The sequence below is a fragment of the Salvelinus sp. IW2-2015 genome, linkage group LG18 (genome assembly GCF_002910315.2).
Source record: "Salvelinus sp. IW2-2015 linkage group LG18, ASM291031v2, whole genome shotgun sequence".
Lineage (NCBI taxonomy): Eukaryota > Metazoa > Chordata > Actinopteri > Salmoniformes > Salmonidae > Salvelinus > Salvelinus sp. IW2-2015.
In genome coordinates this window covers 39,586,656-39,614,241 of record NC_036858.1, presented here as the reverse complement: position 1 = coordinate 39,614,241, position 27,586 = coordinate 39,586,656, and the positions used below count along the sequence as shown (strand labels likewise).

The window sequence follows — 27,586 nt, the reverse complement described above, 5'->3', positions numbered from 1 at the left end:
GGGTTTGGGGTTGTGGAAGGAGAGTAGTGAACTTCAATACCCCACACATCATCGTGGAAATACCATGTAGGTGTTTGTGTGTATTTAAAAGGTGTGTGTTCAAGGAACCAACATGGGATCTTTGGGTGCATCACCTGAGGATGTGGAGAGGAGAGAGAGAAGAGAAGAGAAGAGAAGAGAACAGAAGGAGAGAGAGAGAGAGAGAGAGAGAGGAGAGGAGAGAGAGGAGAGAAGAGAGAGAGGAGAGAGAGAGGAGAGGAGAGGAGAGGAGAGGAGAGGAAGGAAGGAGAGGAGAGGAGAGGAGGAGGGAGAGAGAGGAAGGGGATAGACTTGGGGTGTTTGAAGGCCTGATGTGGTGTGGGAGAGAGAACAGAAGTGGCCTCGCCCCAGGCAGCCTACAGCTCAGGCCCATTAGCTGGGCTGACCTTGCCCGCGCCTTTGTCTTTGTGCTCTTCTCCCGCTGATTCCCCCTTCTCAACCATTCCCTTTTTGTTGTCTCCGAGCAAGGCTGTGAAGGAGGCCATGGCTTTCGGCTTTCTCCGCCTCTCCACACACCCACCGACACACCCACCGCCAAACCCGCTACCCCCCTCTAGCCTTCAGCTCGCAACCCAGAGGCGACATCCAGTGACAGTGACACCCCCAGCCAGTGGCCACCTCTCGCCCCTATTGGAACTTGGCCGGAGAGTCCAGGGGCCATTAGACTCCCAGAGAAAGTCCCCAGAGAGGAGGTCCACATCGCGGCCCACATATGTGCAGCATCCCTGGGCAGCCTGCCTCTTTATAGCCAGTATCTCATTTGAGAGGATGGAGCATGGCTGCCAAGTTTTGAAACTGCCACATATGGCCTCCTCCATCAATCGGTCTAATCAAGCATCAAGGGGAGGCAGAGCCAGTTTAATTGCCAGACAGATATAGCTGCTCTCACTTGACACGACACCTGAAATAGATACAGGTCTGAGGAGAGCTGACAGAAGATAAATGACTATGGCCACTCCTATAACAATGATATCAAAATACACTGTTATATAACCACCATTACTTTATAGCTACTGTGTCACTCCTACTACCATTACTATACTACAAAACAATTACTAGCGAAACAATTACTAGCAATTACTGTTATTATTGCCACCCATTTACTTCCTATTACTTCATATTGCTATTGAGAGGCATAAGTTATGTATAGGGGGTGACAAGCCCAAATTTCCCATGCATACTGTAGTGTTCATTTGGAGTCCTTCAGGGGCTGTGCCTGCCTGTCTGCTGCCTGGATAGAACTTCCTGTTCCCCTGCACCCCGCTGGGGGAGCAGCTAAGGAATAACTTAACACACAGGATGAGGACGGATATCAACACCAGTCATCCATTCATCTCTGGTTTCTGCTGTCACTCTCTCTTCCGTTTGTAAACACCTGAGACGTTGTGGTCTGAATGGGCTGGTGTCCAGTGTGTTTTTCGTTGTGGTCTGAATGGGCTGGTGTCCAGTGTGTTTTTCAGCTGCCTACTCACATTCACTTCAAACACAACAACTGACAGATGTCTGTCTTCTCTGTGTTCCTAAATACTAAGGCTATGCGATAGCATCTGTGCTGAATGTCAAAGTGGGGATATTCACCCTCATTTTACCACAAATGCACTCAACGTAGAGCGAGAGATAAGAAAGAAAGAAAGAAAGAAAGAAAGAAAGAAAGAAAGAAAGAAAGAAAGAAAGAAAGAAAGAAAGAAAGAAAGAAAGAAAGAAAGAAAGAAAGAAAGAAAGAAAGAAAGAAAGAAAGAAAGAAAGAAAGAAAGAAAGAAAGAAAGAAAGAAAGAAAGAAAGAAAGAAAGAAAGAAAGAAAGAAAAAGGGACAGTCAGACAGAATGTTCATGAAATGTCCCTCTCCTACAAATACATCTCAAATCACCTGGTGAGCTCCAACTCTGGGTGCATTAAACCTGCCATAGAAAGAGAGTCCATAATGAATCAATAATGTTTCAGAGACCTAACAACAACAACAAAGATGTTAGAACGTCAACAGAGATTCTCATTCATGATTTGAAGTTTTTCATCGGGAGAAGTCTGTTACAGTAGGAGACTGTTATTTCTGCCCTGATTCATTACAATTCTAATCTGTTTCATTACCTTTCTAAATAAGGATGGGGAACTAAGGCAGGGTTAACTAAACAAGCCATCGGGTCAAGTCCAATAGAGAGAGGAGATATAGTTTAAAATTGTGGCATTTTCAGAGTGTACCGTAATTTCAGTGTGGTGTAATGTGTATTTAACTGTCCTCGTCTCTGTCTCTGCCTGCATTCGCTGTTCACATGTTTAATTAAGAAGTACGCTCATGGTTTCTTCTGCCCATCTGCCAAGTAGCTCCCTTCCTCTTATCCTGCTCATTCCTTAAACTGACAAATCTATTTTTCTCTATCTCTGCTCTCACTCTTCTCTATCCCTCTTCTTCTCCTCCTCAGCTTGCTTAAGCTACAATGTACAGTAGGTACAACACACATTTTGGTTTGTGCCCGGAGTTGAATAATACCCCCAAATATATCTGTAGAATCTACATATAGCTTAGGTGATACTYTGGCTATGCTATTGAACTAAATGGTGGCTCACACAGAAACGGTTTTCCCGGTCCAGCTATTCCCCCACGTCTAAATCACCGGCTGTCAGACGCAACATGTGTGTCATTGTATCCCCATCAGCGTCTTTCATTGTAACCGCCATCACCTCTGAAGAGCTGCCTCTTATCAGTAGAGTGTCAGAAAGCCCCCCACAGGCCCCCCTCCCCTCTCCCTGTTAAAGGCTTTTCTATTAAGAGCAGTGTTGTGTACCTCTGATAGTGGCTGGCCCTGCACTTCATCATTCATAAATCCCTATGGGCATCAATGGACCTGCCTCTCCAGACCAACCAAAGGCTCTGTCATTCACCGCCACTGAAAACCTCGTAAATGAGAATATTAATCTGAGGAGGCATTCATTCAAAGAGACTAGGAAGTGGGCTATCAGGCAAAAGCACTCTCCTCCAGAATGGTCCACTGGAGGGCATTAAGCAAGACACCTGCACTTGGTTTGGTTATAAGGTTTTAGGGTGTTAAATATTTCAGGGTTTCTGGACTACAGCAAGCTGAACAAATACAATAATCTGCTGTGTATCATGAAATCTCCAGTTATCTCAGGAGGATTGTCAAATGGGTTTTTCATTTTCCACAAGCAGCGTGTGTAAGATGGTGGAAGTGACACATTTTCTCCTCTAGGTTGCCTTAAAAACATCCTCTCATATGTTGCAAACTGTTGGAAGGCGTCAGAATAATTCCCCTGAAGTATACAAGCACCTTGTTTGCCCTCCATGCCATGAAGGGTGCACAGGATAAAGAGAGGAGAAAAATACAAACTACTCCTCTGTGTAATGATTATTGTAGCTGCTAACTGTCAGTAGCTGAAAAAGTGGTGAGATCCTGCTGTGGGCCATGGGATGATCAGCAGCATCCCCACCAAGTCTCCTCATTATTCAGTAAATAGGTTTGGGCATGTCCTCAGTAAACAAAGCACTGACTGACAGTTGAGGGAGAGAGGGAAGTGGGAGTCAGCCTCGTTCCCAATTAGAGTCGCCTCAGGCCAAACTTTAAAGAGGAGATCAATCCAACAGATCGCTAAACTGATCCTGTCACAGTGCTGGGGATATTTTAAACTGCCGTGAGAGCGGCGCAGGGCAGTTCTTCAGTACAGTTCCGGCAGGGCTGGCTAATGACTGGCACTAGACCCTTTCACTGGGATACATACCCCACAGTGAGATAGCGGTGATTGACGGCTGAAACGGGACCTCAGCTGGTCTCCCTGCACACTAGGGGCCAGATGGTGAAATAGTGTCAAGTGATTTTTAGTATACAGCTCATTCTCTGGTGGAAATTCACAAAAATGTCTCTCTTCTTACTGTGAGCTGTTTTCAATCACGGATGCAGAGTACATTCAAATTAGCCTGGGATTTGTTTTTCTTCTTTATTCCCATACCTCTGAAGTTGGCAAGACTGATAAAACATGCGGATGAATCTCCATCCCTGTCCACTTGAGGTAAAAAGTAAGCTCTCTCTAATGCTGAGCGTAAAGGATTAACATAAGGAGGGTGAAAGTGGAGAGGGGGGGTGCGAAGTAACTATAATTGCATTGTCAATTTTATAACATCTTGCAACTCCAGCAGAAATATCTTTGACTACAAGTGAGTTTGCAGACTCTACCAAACCACACAGAGGTAAAGAGTAATGAGAAGCTACTACAAAAACAGAGTACTAGAACATTTAAATGAGCGTGTGATGCATTATGATATCAGTGAGGTTCCTGTGTAGGAATTAATTATTGAGAATAAACACCAAAACAACATGCCCGATTCTGTTGCTAAAATCTTGAATCTAACGCAAAGCCAATCATTTTCCCATGCCTCTTGAAGATAAAGAAAAACGTTTGGTTTGCTTGTCTTGTGCTGTCTTACTGAGAGTCATTCACATTTCAACTTTATTTGGGGGATTATTGTAAATTCCCGTATTCAATCATATCAAAAATCAGGTAGCTGGGACATTGGATGTGTTCTGCTAATGCTCAGGAAAGATCCCTGAGGGAGCCATTGAGTTGAGAGAGAGAGAGAGATAGAGAAGAGAGAGAGAGAGAGAGAGAGAAGAGAGAGAGAGAGAGAGAGAGAGAGAGAGAGAGAGAGAGAGAGAGAGAGAGAAGAGAGGAGAGAGAGAGAGAAGAGAGAGAGAGAGAGAGAGAGAGAGAGAGAGAGAGAGAGAGGAGGGAGAGAGAGAGAAGAGAGAGAGAGAGAGAGAGAGAAGAGAGAGAAGAGAGAGAGAGAAAGAGAGAGAGAGAGAGAGAGAGAAAGAGAGAAAGGAAAGAAAAGGAAAAAAAAAAGAAGAAAGTTTTTGGGAAAAAATTTTAGTTTTGGGAAAGGGGAAGTGGGGAGAGAGGTGTGGGAGCAGAGTGAGTGAGAGAGTGGAGGAGGAGGGGTGCCAGAGAGACAGAGAGGGAGGGTGGCATCAGTCAAGCTGCACTTTATCCTGATAGATCTCCTTTACACACTAAGTTCCTTGTTAAAGAAGAGAAAATGGCACTCAATCCGGAGAAATCCTTTTCTCCTGCTGCAAGTCTGTCAGCTTGGGAACAACCAAAGCTCTCTCTCTCTCCCAGCTCCCACTGACACACAGCTACACGGCTGAATATAGAGCTCTCTCTATATCATTTATACACCATACTGTACACATAATGAACCATACCAAGACATAGTGATTTCACTATATGTCACTTACAGTGTCCATTTAACTAGTCACTTAAAACAACATATTAGTTGAATTTCATCATGGCATRTCCATCACAAATATGGCACAAATGGTAAACAAACTACGGCACATCCTTTTTTAAATGGTTTTTGTTGAGTACAAATTCCAATGACAGAGAGCATGGCTTCCTTCCGTCTAATAGCAAGCAAGGGTTAAACGTGACACCTTATTAGCGATGGCGTTGATATACACCAATGTACAACACATTGATCAATGAAATGTGCAATCCTACAAAGTGCATTAAGTTATATTTGAAAGGTGAGAAGAAAAGCCATTTTATTTGAAGTCTGAAGTGTTTGCTGTTCAGTCTGCATGTTCTCATCTCCCAAGATTACCATTTGCATGGTGTGTGTCAAGACTACTTTTCAGAAATCTCGGTAACAATTCAGATGCAATCGATGAGGAGTGACAGTTTATTTTAAAGGCTTAGCACAGGCCAAGAAAGGAACGACTCAAGCATCAAGTGGAGAGGAATGAATTTGTTTTGTATTTGATTTTTCCATTAAATTTATCACCACTCTAACCCACCCCTTCTCTCACGCTCGCTCAATTTCTCTGACTCTCTCTCCCTCTCTCTCCTTCTCTCTCTCTCTCTCTCGCTCTCTCGCTTTCTCTCTCTCTCACTCTCTTTCTCTGTCGCTCGATTCAACAACAAGGCTGTAAACTAGCTGTCGATTTCTCCTCGCTGCTTTCCATGTCATCACTTTCATAAATGTTTGATTGTTCCACACCCTATACCCACAGTGCTTTTAATGCTCATATGTGAAATGATGGGGTAAAGATGTCAAGAGACAAAGTCCTGGTGCCCTTTAAAACACTTCCTCATATCTGGAGATTGTTGCGAAACATCCTCTTACAAAATCATTCAATTTTAGTTTTTTTCCAAATCTGATGGTTAAGCCATTATCACGTTGTCAGGGAAAACCACCAGAGTTTTCCAGCTGTACTTCACTGAGCACACTAGAGAACTGCACTGAGACTACCGACCCATCTCTCTTATTACAACAGATCTCAGAATCCTCCCCTTCTCAAATCCAGGGTTCACTGAGGCAGCCAATCAGCAGGACAAACCAGTCAGGGAGCCAGTGGCATGAACAGGACAGGAGCCAGCTGATGAAATTCATCCATACTTCTCACTTATGATGACATGATTGATTTTCAAATGTAGGATTGTCTTCCAGCCCTGCCTCCTCCATCCCGCCTCAATCTGTCCAGTCGTCCGCGCTGCTACCGCCTAATGGATAAAGCCTCTGTCTGTCTCAGACACGGAGGTGAGGGTTGATGTGTGGAAGAACAACTGCAGCGAATGAAGGGTGAAATTTGAAAGAGCAATTTTCCTTCTGTCAATCAGCCGTCAAGAGAGCAACTTGACCACCAATCAGTGGAGTGGATTCAGGGTTCATGGTTGGTGAGGGAGTTTTGAGTGACTGTGCCATATCATAACATAAAACAGCCAAAAGGGGTTTTAAGGGGGTGAGAATAGATTTTTGGCTTATGATTTATGGGCAATGGCATACCTTCTCTGCCTTGCTGACTAAATAAATTGACACACTAATGCATAGCATATCATCGTTTATAATTCATGGTTCAGAATTTGAGGAGTCKTATCATCTAGGTGCTTCAAAATACAGCCAATTAAACTTGGCTTAATTATTAAAGGTAGAAAGTGAGGGAACGAAACATGCTTTAAAAAACTCCTACTTCCAGTCAATTACGATAAAACTTTAATGAGCCTGGATAGAGAGCCATAAAAACTGATAGCCCCTCTGTCATGAATTATAAATCCATATCGATTTTGTTTCTTTGCCATACGAATCGCAGGTAATCGTATGTTACCACATGTAAAGTGCACTTCCCTGGCGAGGATAAATATTAACTATCAAATATATATGAGGTGTGTGTGCATTTCTGACTGGGCTCCCATGGAAAATGAAGCAGAAGATATGTGGAGGCGAGGCCCTTGGGGAATGGAATAGAGGGTACCATATCAGACACAGAGAGACCATTAGCAGCAGCAGCAGCACACGCTTGATATGTTGCCTAGTTAGCGTCACATATAGAGGAATACATGTATTTTATTATTTGTGGTTGCCATCATGTCTCTCCTAATAGACAGGCAATGTGGAGTTTAAACCACATTATCCTCCAGGAGACCATCGCAGTTACTCATGAGAGAAAGGGCTGATGTGTGTGTAAGCCAGGTCACCGCAGTCTAAATGAACGCAAGCAATGTGGGATGGAGGACGGAAGAAGTGGGGGAGGACGGGACGTAGTTGCAGGAGGGAATTGTTGATGGAGACGCCACTAAGTTGTATGTTATGATGTACACTGTACTGTGCTGGCTCTATAGATGTTGAACAACCACATAGCCAGTTTGTCCATACCCTTTTCGTGATCCTCTTTCCAAGTTAGTCAACGTCCTTTCTCTTCTATCTATCTGCCTTTTCATTGGATTACAACAACACACACCAATCCTGTTTAGTGGATCGCCCAATGAAAGCTTGTGTGTCCCGCTGTCGTTGTCACAGTCGCTGTCTCGTTGGACACTCGCTAGAGGTGAAAGGGCACCGACATGATTACTGTGACACCTGGTAAATGGGTTATCCCTGAGACAAGTGGCTCACCACTGGGTTAATTGATCAACTGCTGTTCGACTTCATTAGGCCGACAGAGCAGGCTTAAAGAAAAACACAGAGTGACTGTCACTCTGAATATGTTAATCACGCCTGGGCATGAAGGACCACTGCAGCATTCCTCTCTGTCTCTGCTTCCTAGCCTACTTAATCACATGTCGAACCATCACACCACAGTAAAACTACAGTTAAAACTCTTTCTCTTTGTATCAACTAAGGCTATCTGTCCACGTCTAGAGGAAGGAGAGACAGTGAGGTCTTGGGTGTTATTTAATATAAATATATAATTACCAGTGTAAAAAATTCATAATTTGTCCTTTTCACAAAGGCAGYGTTGTAATGTAGCGCTAGGTGAGCGCTGTACTTGACGTACACACTGGAGGTGAAGGTGTCAGGGGAGAGCTCACTGGAGCGAGAGGAGGTTTTTATTGTTGCCCAGCCTTTCCGCTTAAGTGCACATGGCTGGGAGGAAGCGGGGACCTCCAGATCTGACCCCTGCCCATGTATATTTAATAGGCCATCAGTTGGCCGGGGCAGCTCTCTGATCAGGATTCAGAGAGGGGCTTTGAACACCCCCTGTGTATTCCTGAGCGTGCAGCCTCAAGCTGCTCTCCCCAGCTGTGTCAATCTCACTGTACTGTTACTACAGGCTAACAGACAAGCCAATGGGCTACTACACTACTACAGTCTAATGACTACAGAAAAAAACACAACAATAGCAGTTGGTGCAAAGTGTGCTGTCTATGACCATGTAATGAGTGTAAAAACTCAAATAAATTGGTACATACCGTAACCTTTGCTCCGTGTKGTAAAATTACACCAACCTAATTGTACACTTAATTTCCTTTATGAATGACTAAAAAGCAATCTCACGGTCACTGCATTTTGCACAGCTACAACAATTGTAATAATAAAAACAAGATGTCAAACAGAAGAGTGCCACTCGTATCTCTTGCCTTCTAATAAGGTGCACTTTGAGTCAGAGCATACGTGGGCAGCTTTGGGGATGGGTCATTTGACAGGCAATTATTTTGCGGAGGTGCTATTGACAGGCTGGTCTCGTGTTTGTTCAACAGCTCTGGGTGAGCTCCACGCTACTCTGCTACGTGCAAAGCGCAACGGATAGGGAAAGAACTCCTGATCTCGGTGGAAGAGCGCTATGTGGGGGGTGAATATGTGACAGCCTTGCGGAGAGAGGAAAGWAAGAGAAAGATATATGGAAGCCAAAAGGGTATATAAGGTTGTTATCAGACAGTGTTGTTACCACCAGTTTTGTATATCGTCATTTAAATAGTTTGAGGGAAATGTCGCTGTTTGATAATGGGAAGAGGAGTTTAATCTTATGAAACACACAAATATCCTGTACTGTATACACATATGGACAACCCCAGTGTCCGGTCTGGAGAGTCAAGTCACAAGTTCTGCTTGTCATCCAGCCAGGACGGGTTGTGCAGGCTCTACGCTCGAGACCTCCAGTGCGCCTCGACGACCCAGTGTATCCGGTGCCTCCGCCAAGAACCAAGCCTCCAGTATGTCTCCCCAGCCTGGTAAGTCCTGTGCCTGCTGCCAGAACCAGGCCTCCTGTATATCTCCCCAGCCTGGTGAGCCTTGTGGCAGCGCCACGTACCAGACTGCCCATACATCTCCTCACTCCAGTGATGATCCATGGCAAGAAGCCTCCAGTGATGATCCATGGCACGAAGCCTCCAGTGATGATCCATGGCACGAAGCCTCCAGTGAGATGAGTCCATGCGCACGAAATCCTCCAGTGATGATCCATGGCAAGAAGCCTCCAGTGATGATCCATGGCACAAAGCCTCCAGTGATGATCCATGGCACGAAGCCTCCAGTGAGGAGTCATGGCATGAAGCCCGCAACGAGGTGCCCAGTCCGGGGCCCGCAGCGAGGGTGCCCAGTCCGGGGCCCGCAGCGAAGGTTCCAGTCCGGGCCCGCAACGAGGGTGCCCATTCCGGGGCCCGCAGCGAGGGTGCCCAGTCCGGGGCCCGCAACGAGGGTGCCCAGTCCGAGGCCCGCAGCGAGGGTGCCCAGTCCGGGGTCGGCGACGAGGGTCCCCGCACCAGAGGTGCCACCAAAGTGGGGTGAGCCAGAGGTGGAGCGGGGTCTGCGTCCCGCACCTGAGCCGCCACCGCGGATAGATGCCCACCCAGACCCTCCCCTATAGGTTCAGGTTTTGCGGCCGGAGTCCGCACCTTTGGGGGGGGGTACTGTCATGCCCTGACCTTAGAGAGCCTTTTTATGTCTCTAGTTGGTTTGGTCAGGGTGTGATTTGGGGTGGGCATTCTATGTTTTGTTTTCTATGTTTCTTTATTTCTATGTTTTGGCCGGGTATGGTTCTCAATCAGGGACAGCTGTCTATCGTTGTCTCTGATTGGGAGTCATACTTAGGTAGCCCTTTTTCCCTCCTTTCAGTGTGGGTAGTTAACTTTGTTTGTGGCACTATAGCCCTGTGAGCCTCACGGTTGTTTTTTCGTTTGTTGTTTTGTTGTTTTGTTGGTGACATTTACTCAAATAAAAAGGAAAATGTACGCTCACCACGCTGCACTTTGGTCCACTTCTTTTGACGGCCGTGACAACATTAACCCTCACCCTGTCAGCAGAGCACTGTTCTGTGTTGCAGACCAAACGTCTGAGCATGCCCCCACTATGGACACACTGTATGAAATGTGGTATGCAGGTAGATGGACAGGCAATGTCTCAACTGGCTGCCATGGTCCTAGCCTTAACATCAGCCATTATGTGGAGTCATTACAAAGTAAGATGTGTTTTCTACTTAAGCAACAGAAATGCCAACATTATTATAAACTTTGGATTGTACTGCATCTATCTGATGCTGCATGGAGCTTTAGGAAATGAGCACTAGTCTACGGCTGGCAATGTTGAAGCATATTGTTCCATATAGCAGCATATGCTAAATAGCTCTTCAGCCACACAGATGRCTAGTTGTAAAATAGCTCCTCAGTATGGGTATCTGCACCACCCAGATGGGTCCCAAGCTGTGCCAAACCGCTCCMCGTCAACTGCTATGAACTATAGCGTCACATGACTACCGGAGATACTGGGTCCTTTTCTGTATCGCCTTGGCACAATAGAGCCTCGCTGCCCTATGCATCATCTGAATCCTATGCCTGTCAAGTCTGAGGTAGCTAGCCGAAAGACAAGACTGTTTAATCTACTCCAAGTGTTGAGAGTACCATTCAGCCAAGGTAGTACAGAACAAGACTTTTCTCTGGTTTAGTTTGAAAAGCTCTATTCTGAGAGGGCTGATTTGGACGTGCATGTGGGTGTGACTGAGCGAGGCAGATTTCATGGGATATTTAGTCATGATTCCTTGAGTTATTGGTTTCCGCCCTGTTTTAATCGCTCCGGCCTGAGCCAAAATATCTCGGAGGATTCCCGGAGAGCACTTTTCTTCCACCGTTCAGCAGATTGGAATTTGTGTGTGAGTGCCTCACATCATTTGAGGTGTCCTTCACAGCTTCAGGGGCCCTAATTCAAACCACATGGAGGGCAGTGTCCGGTTACGGACCTCTCCAGAAGGGCCACGCTCTCATTGGCTGCTGTAGGATGGGAAATGGTGCGTCTCGGTGGAAAAAGTCAACAAACCGATAGAAGCAGGAGTCACAACATGGCCTGCACACTCATTCACATTTCGATAAATATACATACACAAGTACACATACAAAGACATTATACACATACACACACAAACACACACTGATATACAAGTTTACACTACGGGCCAGCAAGGGCTGCTTGCTTGACATGATGGAAGACTAAGCGCTAGTCTCTGTAATATTGCTTCTATTCTTCATTGACAATCATATATATTTTTGCTGTTCCCTACTGACTTCACAGGGCTGAACTCTATTTATGAATGATCTGACATATTTCTCGCTATTTTTCTGACAGGAGTACTCAGAGGAAATTTCAAGGCACCTTTCTCCTGACAAGTAGAAATATCAATATTTGAATAAATTGCAGATTTGGATCTCTTCACATGGATGCACTCGAGCAAGTGTGTGTGTGTGCGTGCGCGCATGTGTGTGCAGAAAGGAGCTCTTTTCATTCTGTTTCCACAGTCTTATCCCCTTGAGCCCGCAGGCAAAAATCTGTATGCAGCATTTCATTAGGGGAGAGCTCCACTGAGTGACATGTGAAGCACACCTCGGTGTCGACCTGATGAAGTTTACTTCCCTCAAACGACAAAAGCCACTTTGTAGAGAGGAGGAAAGGGTGATGGCAGAGCAACAATAAAAAATCATGAATGTTATTTTACAAAGTGACAGGCCAATCTGTACACAAATAGACTATCTTCGAGAAAAATGCAGCTTCAGAGATATTAGGGGACTACGTGGTGCTTGGTTAGAACTGACAACGTAGAAAATGATTGCCAATTTTTAAGTATGAGAAGAAGGAACACTTTGGTTATAAAAAATCACTTTAATTGGTAGAGTATACAGTTGTTCTACATACTCTTAATTTGAATGAGAGGTCAAAGTTCAACATCCTCTGTACTCAGTCTTTCTGACTCCTTCTCCAGCGTTATGTGTCTTAACTGAGAAAGTCCTGCCAATCTGTCTTACGCTGTGAAGTTGCAGTAGCTTCCATCCTATGTGCTTCTGTTGCTGATAGATCACTGGAGAACCTACCCTTCAACCTCCTCAAACACACACACACACACACACACACACACACACAGCAACACAACAACACACACACACACACACACACACACACACACACACACACACACACACACACACACACACACACACACACACACACACACACACACACACACACACACACAACACACACACAACACACACACACACACACACACACACACACTGCTTTCAACCCCGTTTTTGAGGAGTCTGAGAAATGGCTTAGCCATTTGAGGTTGCTCAGGTACCAAAAAGGTTGCGACCTCTTAACCGCAACGCTGACCTTCCTGACCTGCATGTCGTACTTTCCCATTCCCAACAGAAAACAAAAACAAATCTTGTCATGCGCCTCTGTGACTGAATAAAAGTTCCCCACTAGCGAGGCGGTTCTTTGACTGTCGTAGACCACATGACCTGAGACTTCTGGATAGTCTCGATTTGACAGTTGCACAAGAAAGGTGAAGCCATGTGTGTTGTCCATCTCAGTCTAAACAATCTCCTCTTCCCCATCTCTCTCTCTCTCTCTCTCTCCTCATTCCTCGTGGTGTGCACAACTTAATAGATGAGCCATGGTAGATTCCTATTATGGAATCTCTGGAAAAGGGCCCGGACATTCTCTGTTATCCTGGATCTCCATCTGGAGGAGCCACTCACTCTGCCCCCCTCCTCCAATCTCACTGTGTTCTGGTGAAGCTACGCTGCTGAGATGGCTTTCACTCTCCACTGGATACAATGAGATTGTATTGTCAGACCAGGTTGACTCTATTCGAATCGACAAGCCATTTCAATAACAAAACACAACAGTGGCATTGAATAAAACATTCTCGTTAGTCTGAAACCATATAGGGAAAACAATAGGGAGGTCTCAAACTGTCCAAATATTTTCTTGAGAGTGGGAGTGATTTTAGAAGCACTGAATGTATACAAATTAACACTTGTTCTTATATTGAATAGGTTTAGATCTTGKAAGGATCCTCTGAAAATGGTCAAGGTTTATCAGGTCAGTTATGAAGGCCCCAAAAGCAGAGGATACGGTTAACAGACTAATAAAGATTACAATCGGGTCAGCCAGTCAGTAATCCCCAGAATAATTTGTGAAAACAAAGCCCACAGGTCTATAGCATAAACCTCAGCACATCAGCGTGATCGGCACGTGCATAGGGGCCGAACATAATACGGTGTGATTTAAACCATACAATGAGCAGAGAAAATAAATATGCTAAGAGCACAAGGGTGTACTGGCAAGGCCTCTCGGGCTATGTCATCACTCCCTTGTCTATGCAAAGCTTCCCACCCGAGGGAAGGGCCCGTTATTATGAGGGCTCAGCTTCCCTCTAAGAAAGCAAACTGGAGCTGCAGTCCAAACAAGGCCAGCGGTGAAGGAGCAGAGCAATGCCAGGCAGCTCAGGTTTAGCGTCGCCTCCGACCTGGCTGGCCCGGTCCCTGCATAGCCCTACGTCAGCCTCTCCAGGACAAACAAACAACCAGCACTTACACAGGGACAACCAGGGTAGAGATGGTGCCACAATCACCGAGGACGGAGATCTATTGGATTTGCTTTATAACACAATGTAATGAGTTCCAGACTGGCTGGACCAGGGCTGGTAAAAGGTGCCGTGCTGTCTTGTTGGTCTGGCCTCAGTATAGCTCCGAACAGATGGGGAGGCATCCCAAAAATGTGCGCTCCCTCATGTGGTTTTCACTATCATTATATAACTGTAAACTCCTGGATGTCCGAGATTGGGGATCATTTCTTTCAGATGTCCGTAGGCCGGCAACAGGACTCGAAATAGCTGGATGGGAACAGTTATTTTACAGAGGGTCTGGGGAGAGGAAGTCAGAAAGATTAGGACTAAGACATGACGCGGTAATACCAGGATCTGGCGCTGCTAGGGCTGCTCTATACTCTGGGCTCTAATAGTGAGGGTGTGGGAGGGAGAGAGCATGTCTGTGTGTGAGGGTGGGATAACGAGAGAGAGGCCTATTCATATCAAGCCACAGGAAGTCTTATTGCGTTAACGTGCAGAAATCAAGCTGTACATGGCAGTTATACCTCCCCACTGCAATGTAGAAATTCAGAAACAGGGCAGGCATTCCTCAATAAATGACTCCTAATAGAAGTGGCATCCCATTTAACCATTTCTATTAGRTTGTTTCACATGACTTGAGTAGATCATTAATCTATTGCAGCACAATGGTGTACACTAACCATTTTGTCGTGGTTTCAGACCAAGAACAATTTTTCCTTTCTTGGAACGAAAAAGCTCCTCACATGTAGATATGGCTCTGGTCCCTGCATGGTAAAGACAAAATCWGTTTTTTCTTCAACCGTATTGAACGTGGTGCTGAACAAGCAGAGGAGTGTTTTTATTGTAAATCAATAGCGATCAATCGGCAGCCTGGGTGTTGAATATGGATCAATATCACACCGGGCCGTAGAGGAGATCTGATTTCATTTGGCAAGAGGAGCGAGCAACAGGTTTCCATAAAGTGGTAATTTAAGACATAGGAACATAAGTCAGATGAATTGATATAGACTAGCCAGGACCTTTCTTGCCACTGAATCAGRACAAGGACATTTCTGTCATATATCATTAACACAGTTGGGGCAGGTTATAAAGGGGGAGGGGTCAAGAAGACCCCACCAATCCACAAWGGAAAGGGGGCTCATATTAGAATACAATAGTATTGGTTAGAACAATCTAATGTTACGGTTTACATAAATATTAAAATAATGAGAATCTGACTATGCCACCAAAATAGATGTTGAGGCGTTTGTTTTAAATGCAACATGGTTCTGTTTGCTAAGACTTCTGGGAGCGATTATATGATGAGAACAACATCAGATACATACAATAAGGTGGTTTTCATTTTAAAATATAAATATTTTATAGCAAACTGTTGAARGCATATTGAAATATTTTCATAGTTATGGTCAAATAATTCCTGTATTGTTTTATTTCAAACAATATAAAATAGCTCCATAAAACAGAATACAAATGTTCCCAGACTGAATCGAAGATATGTAAAAAGAGGGGGTCATCCCTACATGTATCATATCTATGTGATTCGTGGACAGCGGGGCACTGTTCCAAATGACAGCATCTTAAAGAAACAAAAAACGGAGCTATACTTAGAAATAACTTGTCACTTTTAATAAATGACACTGGTTCAGGACTCTTTCTCTGGGGCTTTTCCCTCAGATCCATCCCAGGCAACCCTTGGGGCCATCGGAGCGGCCAGAAGACCTGCTCGTTTCCTTGAGGTAACTGATGACCCCATCCCACAATTCCCCATCTTTGTCCTGTGACCCCACGCCATGGGAGCAGGACCATGTCCGATGCAATCCTCCTCCGACTGCTTCCCATCTTAATCTCAGCCATGTCACACTACAAATTGCTACATTCAGAAAATGAAAATAGATTGAGGTGGAGATGGAGGGAGGGATGGAGGGATGGATGGAGGAAAGGGAGGCGGGTAGTGGRGTGAGTGTGCATCGACAACCGATCCCATAACAAAAGTACTGGAGGAAAGAACGACTCGGGAGATCCTGGCAAGGAATCACATCACGGTGAACATATTGATCGGATTTACAAAACCTCCAGCCTAATGCGGAACAAATGGCATGGGCGTGAACTGGTACTTAACCATAAAACCCCAGCATTACTCCGTCTCCGATGAAATACCACATAAAGTATATCCCTCACCAGGGCCTAATGTGCTGTTTTAGGGCCAGATACGACTGAGGTTGACCCAACAGTTTGTTTGACAATTAGGGGGAACCCAATAAGGATTGAATGGGAGTGAGAACATGCCAAAAGAAAGAAAGAAAGAAAGAAAGGAGACCTTTTCCAAAAGGAAGAAAAGCACGTAAAAACAGTGCGCTGGCCGATCTAAATGCGATTCATAGGATGCGAGGATGTTTGAAAAAACTTTTTCAACATTAAATCTTTAAGAAACCAAACAAAGACTTCTAAACAGCTACCGAATTTAATTATAAAGGAGAGCTGTTAAATATTTGAGATAGAGCGACATGTTTTATTTAGGTTAGATTTAGTTTTCAATAATGTACTATTTTCATTGTGTACTGTGTTACACTTGTGCTTCYTGGAAATTCATTTCAAATGAATTCATCGCTATAATTACTTTTCAGGTATTATGTTTGATTGTAATGGTATTTTAGGGCAGCTTAATGTAGAGCGTTACCATGATATTCCACAGAGTTATTGGGTGTAATAGGAGACAATGGAACTTCATCGAAGCAGAGAAACACAAACAATCAAAATTGTTATTTAAAAAGATCACTAATTTTACAAATAAAATGTGTGTGTGAGTGTGTGCGCGCGCGTGTGAGAGTGTGTGCGCGCGCGTGTGTGTGTGTGTGTGTGTGTGTGTGTGTGTGTGCGTGCGTGCGTGTGTGTGTATGAGGGCCAGTGTTGCGCTTTGTCCAGCCTTCATTCCATCACACCAGCTCTGGCCTTGTTTCTGTCAGCACAGCGAACCAGGGGAGTAGAATGAGGGAAGAGAAAGGGAGAGGAGAGGGAGAGAGACGTAGGGGTGGAAAGGGGGGAGAGGTTGTCTCTGCGGACAGATGGACTGGTCTTTCTCAACACATGTGGAACCATGTTTCGTCTTTCACTGCCGTCAAGCTGGAGCCGAATCCGTCGCTCTGTTGGTCCAGACTAGTTTCTTGTACAGCACACCTCTCTCTCTCTCTCTCTCTCTCTCTCTCTCTCTCTCTCTCTCTCTCTCTCTCTCTCTCTCTCTCTCTCTCTAACACACACACACATACACACATCCTTCTCTCTCTGCACACATGTTAAAGTCATCACCCCTGCTCAGCACTAGTAAAACACAACACCCCCGTCTTCTGTGCTGTTGTCAAGTCTTGCCATTAGCTGATGCCCCTGGGGAATCCTATCCCAGTGAGGTGGGTCTCCCGCGGGAACACCAGGCACCACGTTACCTTCAGACGCCACTCATGTGAACCCAAACATGAGAGCATAATTTGGAAAATATAATTTATACTGTGCGTCTTTGTAAGTGTCTTGACATTTACAAACTGCGATAAAACCAACATGAGGGAGGAGGGAATAAGAAACAGAGCAGAATAATTTGAGGTAATGTTTTGCTTAGTGAACAGTATTACCCAATCCTGGATGTTGGAACAGTGGGAAGGAGTTTCTGGCTCCAAGGCTGCAGAGAGGGTCTGGGTTTCATTTTTCACCAAGTGCAAGCCAACAGAGAGCTGCCAAGTACAGCTTTCGCTCTCAACACTTCCTGCTCTTCCTACTCTGGCTCAAAAGGAGACAGGTTTCACTCAAACATCACTCTAGTCCAGTCAGGGGTGGCCAGTTTCTTCTCTCCTTTCTCACAGGGTGTCAAAAACTCACATCTGTCATAMGAATTACATTGAAAAGAGCCGTAAATAAAACGCGAAGAAGGAAATAATATTATTGAGGCATGAACATGAAAAGTTAAAGTGTTTGTGGATGTGGATGTGTGTGTGTGTGTATATGTATATGTATGTGTGGTTGCATGCGTTCATGCATGTGTGCGTGTGTGCGTTTGTGCGTGCGTGCGTGCGTGTGTGCGTTTGTGCGTGTATGTGCATGTTTTTCCCTAAAGGCAGCAACTTTAATCGACTGCACTATAGTACTTCAAAACTGTATGCTCACCATCCATGAGCCAAATACAATTTCTGTACTGTATGATGCAAGAATCCATGAGCTACACCTCCAGGATTAGAGCTCCCGAGTGGTGCAGTGGTCTAWGGCACTGCATCTTAGTGCCAGAGGCGGCACTACAGTCCCTGGTTTGAATCGAGGCTGTATCACATCCGGCCATGATTGGGAGTCTCATAGGGCCGCGCACAATTGTCCCAGCGTCGTCCGGGTTTGGCCGGGTAGGCCGTCATTGTAAATAAGAATTTGTTCTTCACTGATTTGCCTAGWTAAYTAAAGGATAAAATAAAAATAAAAACAGCACAACCTGTGCAGTGCTCTGACCTCTGCATTGCTTCATTCTCACGTGTGGGTGGATGGTGAATTACACAACATATACAGTGCCATTTTATTACCTTTGTGAAAACATGTCATTTACAGTAGGTAGTTAATAAACCAGAACTCTCTTCACAGGTTATCAAAACACTGCCTATGAAAACACACGTATTTTTTCTGTGTGTAATTAAAATGGTCTCTGAAATCCTTTTTGACAGTCCAGGGCTTTAAATGACATTAAAGGAGACAATGAATTAAATGTTGCTTAATGTCCCCTTTTCGCTGATTCTCATTTACATAGCATTTCCAACGCAAAAAGCTGACCTTATAAATACTGGCATTTGTTCAGCTTGGGAGTTAATCACACTTTTTCAACATCCAGATGGGAACACACCACCACACCAATGTATTTGTTGCYTAGAGGGAAGAGAAACCATATGTGGTCCAACGCAAAGTTATTTTGTTGCTGACAAACATCTCAGACAACAAGCCAGTGCACTCTGGGATATGACCTAGTAGATGTTCCGCAAATGAACGATAACGCACAGTCATTTAGAAAATACGGCACACTAATGAGCAACATAACGAAAAGCTAAGCAAAATTTGCATTAGGCCAAAAACTGAATTGCATTAACACATGAACAGGTGCGGAGAGGCCTTTATAAATGAGCTAAATTAATAAAAACCCTCCCACAGCACAGCCATGTGTGCTGATGACTGAAAAAAAAAAATCTAAAGGAAAAAACAAGTCAATGTTATGAATTATTCAGTAGCTGGGCAGCCTCCAGAGGTCAAAGCTCTTTGACCTTTGTGACAGGAAGTGAAAGGGAACGRGGTTAAAGCTGGAATAAGCGGAGCTGACATCTTTTGGTCTGGTCCACGGTCCTCCTTTCTGAATGGGAGTGTACATTGACATGGATGTTAAGCCATGTGAACATACATTAGATTCAAAATGCATGTATGGGCAGCGTGAGCTCTGAAAACACATTCCCTCCTGTGCTATCCTCACCTAATCTGCTGCATCTCCTCTGTGATACAAGCAACCTTTTTACTTTGGCAGCCAGAATGAGTCGCTTTCTTTCTTTTTTTCCAACAGGATGTTCTTATTTTGTATTACAAAATGAATGTGTAAGCCTGGACCATGTATCTAATCTTTCACACAGGAGAAGACAAAAATCAATATTCAGGAGAGTGAAGATAGATACCAGGGCGGAAGAGTCATCACAAATTGAATTATGTTTGGCGTACACTGCCCTACACATACTGTAAATGGGGAAACCACCTAATCAGATATTGGGCACCTCATCACTATAACTCTAGAGACTCAAATTACTGCCTGTATATACCCATGCCCCCACTAACTTTAAGGCGCCACTAGCTTAAAGATGTGACATCCCTTTCAACAATGACTTCATAATGGGAAGATATGATTAAAACCAACTGTGAAGTACTGTAGTCATAGCAATAGTGATACAATTACCGACCAAATTCAATCAGTCTTTTTGTTTCTGCAAGAGCCAACATAGTTTCCAACATTCCTGATTAGAAGAGCAAAAAATACACACTAAAAACAAATAGATCTATATACTGCCAAATAAGGGTTATTTGGCTTATAACCAAAGCAGAACCCTTTTTGGTGCTATATGGAACATTTTCCTAAGGTTCTATAAAGAACCATTAACAAAACGTTTCTGGTTATTGTTGCAACCCTTTTGGGGTCTATACAGATCTATTTTTATGATTCTTTATAGAACCATTATGGATGGTTCTATAAAGAAGCTTTATATGTTCTATAAAGAACCTTTCTCAATCTCAAAGGTTCTTTGTAGATCCATACAGGGTTTTTTATTCTGGTTCATTCAACAAGTTGAATCAGGTGTGCTAGCTCTGGAATGGCTGGGGGTGAGAACTGAGAACTACTGACTTAGTCAACCACTTAGTCAACACAAAAAGAGTTGTGCACAAACCACACCCCAAAATATTTGAATGAGCCACCAACCCTACATTTTAATTATCAAGAGGAAAGAACCATTTAAGAAGAAATAACAATTGTTTGAACGGCAAAGAACAATTGAAGGGCTCAATGGGTTCTTTGGGTCAGTATGGTTGAACCCTCACCTTCCCCAAAAAATCCTTGAGGAACKCTCATTGTTATGTGTGTATGTATGCAAAGACTGACAGAACATACAGATGTAGGATCTTAACTTGATCACCCTGATGCAGGAGAACTTTCCTGCAATGCAGGAAATGTAAAAGGTTTAGTGTATTTTAGGTTTAAAAAGGCTTCTGATGTTTCAGACTTGATTTCCCTTAAAAAAAAATTGACAATCTATACAAAAATGTAAATMAATTATAATCCACATAATAATTCAAATTTCCTGTTGCTGCATGAATATTTTCCTGCTGTAGCAAACTTTCTCAAATGAATATCCTACATCTGTAATAGACTTTAATTTTACAATCACCACAGAAGATAGGGTCAGCCTTTCCCCAGCAGTACAGAATGTCCCTTCACACACACAAGCTCACGCACACATGCAGACACACACATGCAGACACACACACACACACACACACACACACACACACACACACACACACACACACACACACACACACACACACACACACACACACACACACACACACACACACACACACACACACACACACACACACACACACACACACAACAGACAGACAGACCACACACAACAAACACACAACAAACACACATAAAATAGTCCCTTTCTATCACCAGAAAACAATATGATAATGTAATGACATCAAAAGTCACTTGTGAAATATTTAAAGCTCCTCCAGCCCTGAAACTCTGTGACAGCTGTTAGGCTTATACTGTATCTAACAAACTTTTTTTTAAAGAATTCTTTCCCTTAAAAAAATTCCTGAAAATCTGCATCAAACTCAGAGAGAAAATAGGGTAAACAGATGTCTGGCTTGACTACAGGAAAATTGGACACATTTGGAATGATAGGTTTCCCAAACTCAGTCGGATATGCCAGATCCATGGGAACGCCAGTTAATGTCTTGATAGATGCCAGCTAGCTGTGTATGCTTTCCTCTTGTACCATCTGGGAAAATGTTACAGCGAGGAAATGCCATCAATGATTCACTCCAAATCTGTTTCTTAAAGGTTGGGCTATGCTACTCTTTCTCTAGGAAATGTGGCAGAGCTGAAGATGTTTTATACTGTAATGTAGGCAGCTATCTAAGACATGACTGATTCAACAATCAGTCTTTTTTTCACACAGTCAACTCTCAGCTCTCTTCAATTTAAAATAATCACTTTTAGCCAGAAGCAACCGCAGCACAGGTGCCACTCACAATTTGCATGAGAAACAGACAGAAGTAACAAAAMAGTATGTAACATATTGAGGCTTCACAAAATCTCAACCATATGTTCACTGAAAATTACTGTATCAGGATGGTAAACTAGGTGACATGTGTATGCAGTACAGTAAACGTCAGTGATTTTGTGTTAACCCCGAAACTCCACAACTAGCCTTGCTGCAACCCCCTCTAGTCAGTGGGAAGTCAATGGGAAGTAGTGTGGGACTGGGAGGGMGAACTGATCTGCTCATAGTTACGACATGGAGACAATGGGAGGGCCTAATGAGGAACATATGCTTTTGTGATTCAACAGACCTGCTCATTGTGCGAGGAAAACGATACTCTACTCCCATTCACTCCCGTCACAATAAAAATCGGAGCCTTTTTTCAGAGCTGGTTGAGCTTACAATATCCATCCGCTTCTCTTTTTTTCTGCTTGCATTCATTTTGGCTATTGTACTTATGTTCCCAGTTTTGTCCCACAGATTGAGGAACAATAGAGTGTGAAACTTAACTCAATGAAGGCGGTGAGGCAATACAAATCAAACTTAAAAGCAGCAGAAATCAGTGAGATGTTTATCTCTCATACTTTGTTTCTGTGTGAACACTGTATCCAAAAACTACACTAGTCTAATAAATGAGATAATCAACTTCATGAAAGGCATGATGAGAGCCCTTTATATATACATTTGAATTATAAAGTGTTTCCTTGGGCTGCTCAATTTAAATCACATACATAATACCCATAACATAATGTTACATCCAGTCCTACATAATAGAGGAACACCAGCTCTCCTAGTAGAGAGAGAGAGAGAGAGGCATCTAGAGAAGCAGTAGCTGTGGTAATCCAGCCAGGCAGGCATCCATGGCAGCCCCTACTTCCTGATGCATGAGAAGCTGCTGGAGTGGCGGCAACAACTGTTCAGCCCTATTTGATTACTAATAAGAGAGTTGTCCCCTCTGTCAGATACCAGGCATTCTCCACTAAGTAAACAGTGATTCCGGCTAGTCAAACATTAGCATTGCTGTCTCTCCCCACGCCATGGTGAGAGTTAGTTAGGCTCTATGGTGAAGATATTCCCTCCTACACACTCGTGGGCACGCACAAACGCACCCACATTCATTTTTCAGCCGTGAGATAGAGGAGTCTGAATAACAGTTATACTGTGTGGAAGGAATGTAATAGCCAATATGCAGTTTATGTTCTCTGAATATCCAAATCCTGTAATCTATGTGACATACCGTAACCTAAAGGTTCAAAGCAAAATCCCTGGCACAAACTCTTATCACAACCTTCGCCCTAACCACATTTACACACAAGCTTAGCATTGCCGAACTTTAGAGAATAGTAAAAACTAGATAACGACCACTTCGATAGACAAAGAGAAAATGAGAGACAAATATCATGATAAACCCCTTAGATAATTAGATGAATACCCCACCCAATGCACTTGTGATTGAACATCTCCAGGTGGTGACTGCCCCTCTGAGCACAGGTACCTGGGAAAGCCCCCCCCCCCCCCCCTCACCTGCTTACAGAACAATCAGCCACAGTTCCCACAGAGTGGACCAGAAGGTTGGAGTCAACCCACCTGGGCACCCCAACACTGCGGAGTTCTCACTCACCTCCCAACAGAGCATAAGGCTGAATCTAACACAGGTCACAATCACAGCAGCATGGAGGAGACATGGAGCAGAGCCTACCTGTCGATGATCACAGGGTCTGACGGAGTCTCGTTCCTGTTGCCGCAGCTCTTCTTGTCACAACACCGGCTAGGGGAAGAAAGAGCGTTTGAGATCACAACAGTGGCTGTTACTGTTTAGAGTGAACATTAGACCCTTAAAAATGCATATTGCTTTCTAAGGCAAAACGTCATTGTGTTCAATTTGGAAACAAAAATGAATAGAGAAATAACATACACTAAATCTATCCTTTCATGGATGCTGATAGAATAACAACATGTTGTGGTGAAGTGTTTGCCTTAGTGCTTGAGAGGAGGGAAGTAGAAGGGAGGGGAGGGGGGATTGGGCCAGGAGGCAGGGGAGTCACTTTTCACAGCTTCAGCTTTTGTTTACCTCTAATTGCCAGGCTGCTATTTCTGGGGGAGATGCAAGAGGCCACCCTCAAACCAATATTTCTGCGGGGCATTTATCAATTACGGCCTCAAAAGCACTAATCTATCCTTCATCACGTTTCCACCATCTTTTCTCTAAACCTACACTAAACCTCCAGTTCTTTGATTGGAGCTTTAATTCAAACTGAAATTAAACACAACTATACTGCTGCTTCCCATTTGAAATGAAAATGTATATTTGTATAATGGCTGCAGGTCTAAATGATATTTGATGCCATATGGCAAGGAAAGAAAGACAAAGCATTTTTCACAACATGCAGACAAGAGATAGTTTGAGTGGATTTTACAATAATACTGCGTAAAAGTGCAAAAATATACTTAATGCTTTACCAGAGCAAAAGAGAACAGAAGAATACTCTCATGGAGTAGGCTTAGGATACTCATTACCTCATGCCTTCTTGAATGATTATAGCTTTCACTCAGTGAGTAGGTTAGTCTTCTTATGCCTCTACAGAATGCAATTTCTCTTTGACATTGACAGTAAAAATGACCTCTAGAAAGCACCATATTCCATGTTAGATTTGGACAATATTTAGGGAGACCTCTTCTACATGTTGTGCCTTTAATGACTAGATCATTCAAGACTGTGCAATTTTGGTGCTTATTTATTATATGTCAATAAATAATCGTAGTATGGCAAAAAATAAGGCTTTGTTTATTCATTTACACTTAATTTTCAACATATTGATACGGCCTAACTAATAAAACTGCACAGTTTATACTCAAATAGAGTATAGGCTAGTCTTGCACATCATTCTCTTCATGATATATAATCAATGTCAAATATCACCATATTCGATTTAATGATATATGGACAAACCCTATTCCACGTGTCACAAATAAGTGATGGATGCATGTAAACAATTTTGTATGAGTGATGAGTTRATGTAGACTTATTAAAAAGGCAAATCATGCTCAGTTCTAGGTTAATGCACTTGCTCTCAAACAACTTGAACAATGCGACAGTACAACAAAAGAAAGGTTAACCGACAGTATCCGAATTCAATTCTCACAATGAGCGCAACAATAAACAACATAAAACGTTGTTTCTTTTAGTATCAACGACACCACTGAATAGCAGCAGAACACGAGAGCTTGAGATTTACCTCGTTAAATGACGCTAAAAAGTTCGCTGATCACCAATGACAGGTGGGATCAACCAAGGCCTGACTCCATGTTTTGAGGCGCAGACTCACTGGCATCAGACTAATATTAATATATTCAACAAGAGACCCTGTAGGCTACAACTATCCTGGGTACCAGTCTGTTTGTATTCCACTACTTGTAGGCCTTCTCCGTGTATGCCAATATGATAAACAAGTGTGGGGAGAAAATATAGAAATGTACTGTATACTTCTTTAACAACGATGAGTTTGTGGAGAGAAAATAAACTTACCTGCACATAATTTCGTGCGTAAGAAGAACTCTGCACATTTCAGGGTTTTTGTCTTGACCCTCATATATAATCGCCTTTGGAAAAAATAAAGACACAAATATGTAGGCTACATTAAATACATATAATGAGCAACTGTATATAATCATCTTTACAGTAGCCTAAATATAAACGGCATTTAAAACCGAATAGTCCAAAACAAGTGCCTCCAAAAAACAGCTAAACTACTGTTGTTATTGGTGAAAAATCAATATTGTCGTCACTGCTGCAAAACTAACACTGTGATACATTTTCAATAAGTGTCATGATGTAGGCCTAAGCCTACGAAATTAATAACATGTAACAATGTTGGTCCAATGATAATAACAGATGATGATGATGGTGATAATGATGATGATGATAATAATAATAAGTATAAGTATAATATGTAACAACGTATATCTTTTTTTGTTATAACATTATATTAAGAATACTTTTTAGAGGGAGTTTTTCATAAGGGACGATCCAATGACGTGTCATCAATATGGTTATAATCTGCAGATATTTGGGGGAAAGTGTTAATGGGCAATCTGTTGTTTATTTTTGAGCTGCTAACAATGATCTTTCTGTGGATAAAAAGCGGTGTCTGGCGGTGCGGTTGAGTAATTTTTGAGCATTGGCTGAAACAGATGGTGTGCAGCTATCAGTGGTGCCGCTCTCCCTCCCTCGGTTCCTCCCTCCCTCTATTCTGACGAGTCGCTTTGCTTCCCTTTATTGAACTAGCCTACCTAGCGCAAAGACGCATGTTATACGGCACTGTAACTTGCCTTGTTTTCAGTAGGCCTATAGCACTTCTATATTCAATTGAAGACAGTTTGAATGTGTGGCCTATGATAAGGAGTAAAAAAAATACACAATTACACTCCGAAATGTTGACGTCCTATTCTTTCTGGGATGGAACGCCACTTGACTTTTTGACGGCTTTGTTTTTGTTTGATGAGCACCGGGCGATTATATATACTGGTTTGATTTATGTCGATATTTGCAGCTGCAGAAACAGAGAAATCCATAAACTGCTTGTTCTGCGTCATTGACTCGGATCATTCGCAGAGGAATTTTCCCTCGGAGTGGTGGAAGCTTTAACGGCTCTATTTAAATGGATCTGCTGTAACCCTCGGTAAATTAGTAGTAATAACAACCACCATGGTGGAAAAGTCTAAAACAATAACTTTTTATTTTTTCCCTAGTTAACATCATATGATGAGATTTTGGGTTGAATTTCGTGAATTGTTCTACGAGTGAAAGTGTTTCAGCTACGTGAGCTTTTTCAAAAACTCTTCCCAAACATTAGATATGTTTAATATGGGTCATGGGTCAAGTTTAGCAACATYCCTAAAAATGACAGATTAGAATAAGGGACTCAACAAGACAACACGACTACTTGTAACTCCATATCAATAAAATAGCCCYGGCCCACTTTATTTTACAATAGCCTATCATATCTTATATGTAAAAATAAATAGGCAAAAAAATGCATTATATCATTATCGGCAGAAAGTAACGACATCACAAACCAACAATCATKATTTATATTGTATAGGTACACAATTGTAAACTAAATTAATGGTAATTTAGTGCTSGATTAATTTTACTTATGAGTCGCGCAAAAACAGGATATAGGCCAACACGCAATCTATATATAAAGCCATTTCAGTCAATGCATGATTGCATAAAGAAAACCCATCTCATAAGTTATATTATGCATGTGTGATGAATTGCACAGGTTGTGGAGATTTGCACCGTGCAGGTGATGTATAGAAGCAATGTATCTAGTGTAAGCAAGCTGTATGAATATAAGAGTAAAGGTAGTTTACCTGCTTCGTCATGGAATCGATTAACCGTATGAAAAGATCCTGTTCTGTTCTGACGCCTGGGGAAGAAATATGACAAGCTTAGGAAAAGATGTAGGGCTGTGTGAGATGTACATGAATGCTGATGATAAAATAAAAAATCATTAATATAAAGTATATATATATATATATATAGATGTTGTTGTTTTTTTACTCAGAACATTTATACATCTATAATCTGCATCA

General features: G+C 43.0%; 1 protein-coding gene across 1 annotated transcript in view; it reads right to left on the bottom strand.

Moving 5' to 3' along the window:
* The window catches only part of LOC111978430 (transcription factor COE3-like), a 71,678-nt gene that overhangs the window by 42,418 nt on the left and 1,674 nt on the right, over window positions 1–27,586 (bottom strand). The window contains 3 exon segments of the mRNA XM_024008496.3: window positions 23,688–23,756; window positions 25,515–25,588; window positions 27,365–27,420. Coding sequence (XP_023864264.1) covers window positions 23,688–23,756; window positions 25,515–25,588; window positions 27,365–27,420 — 199 coding nt within the window.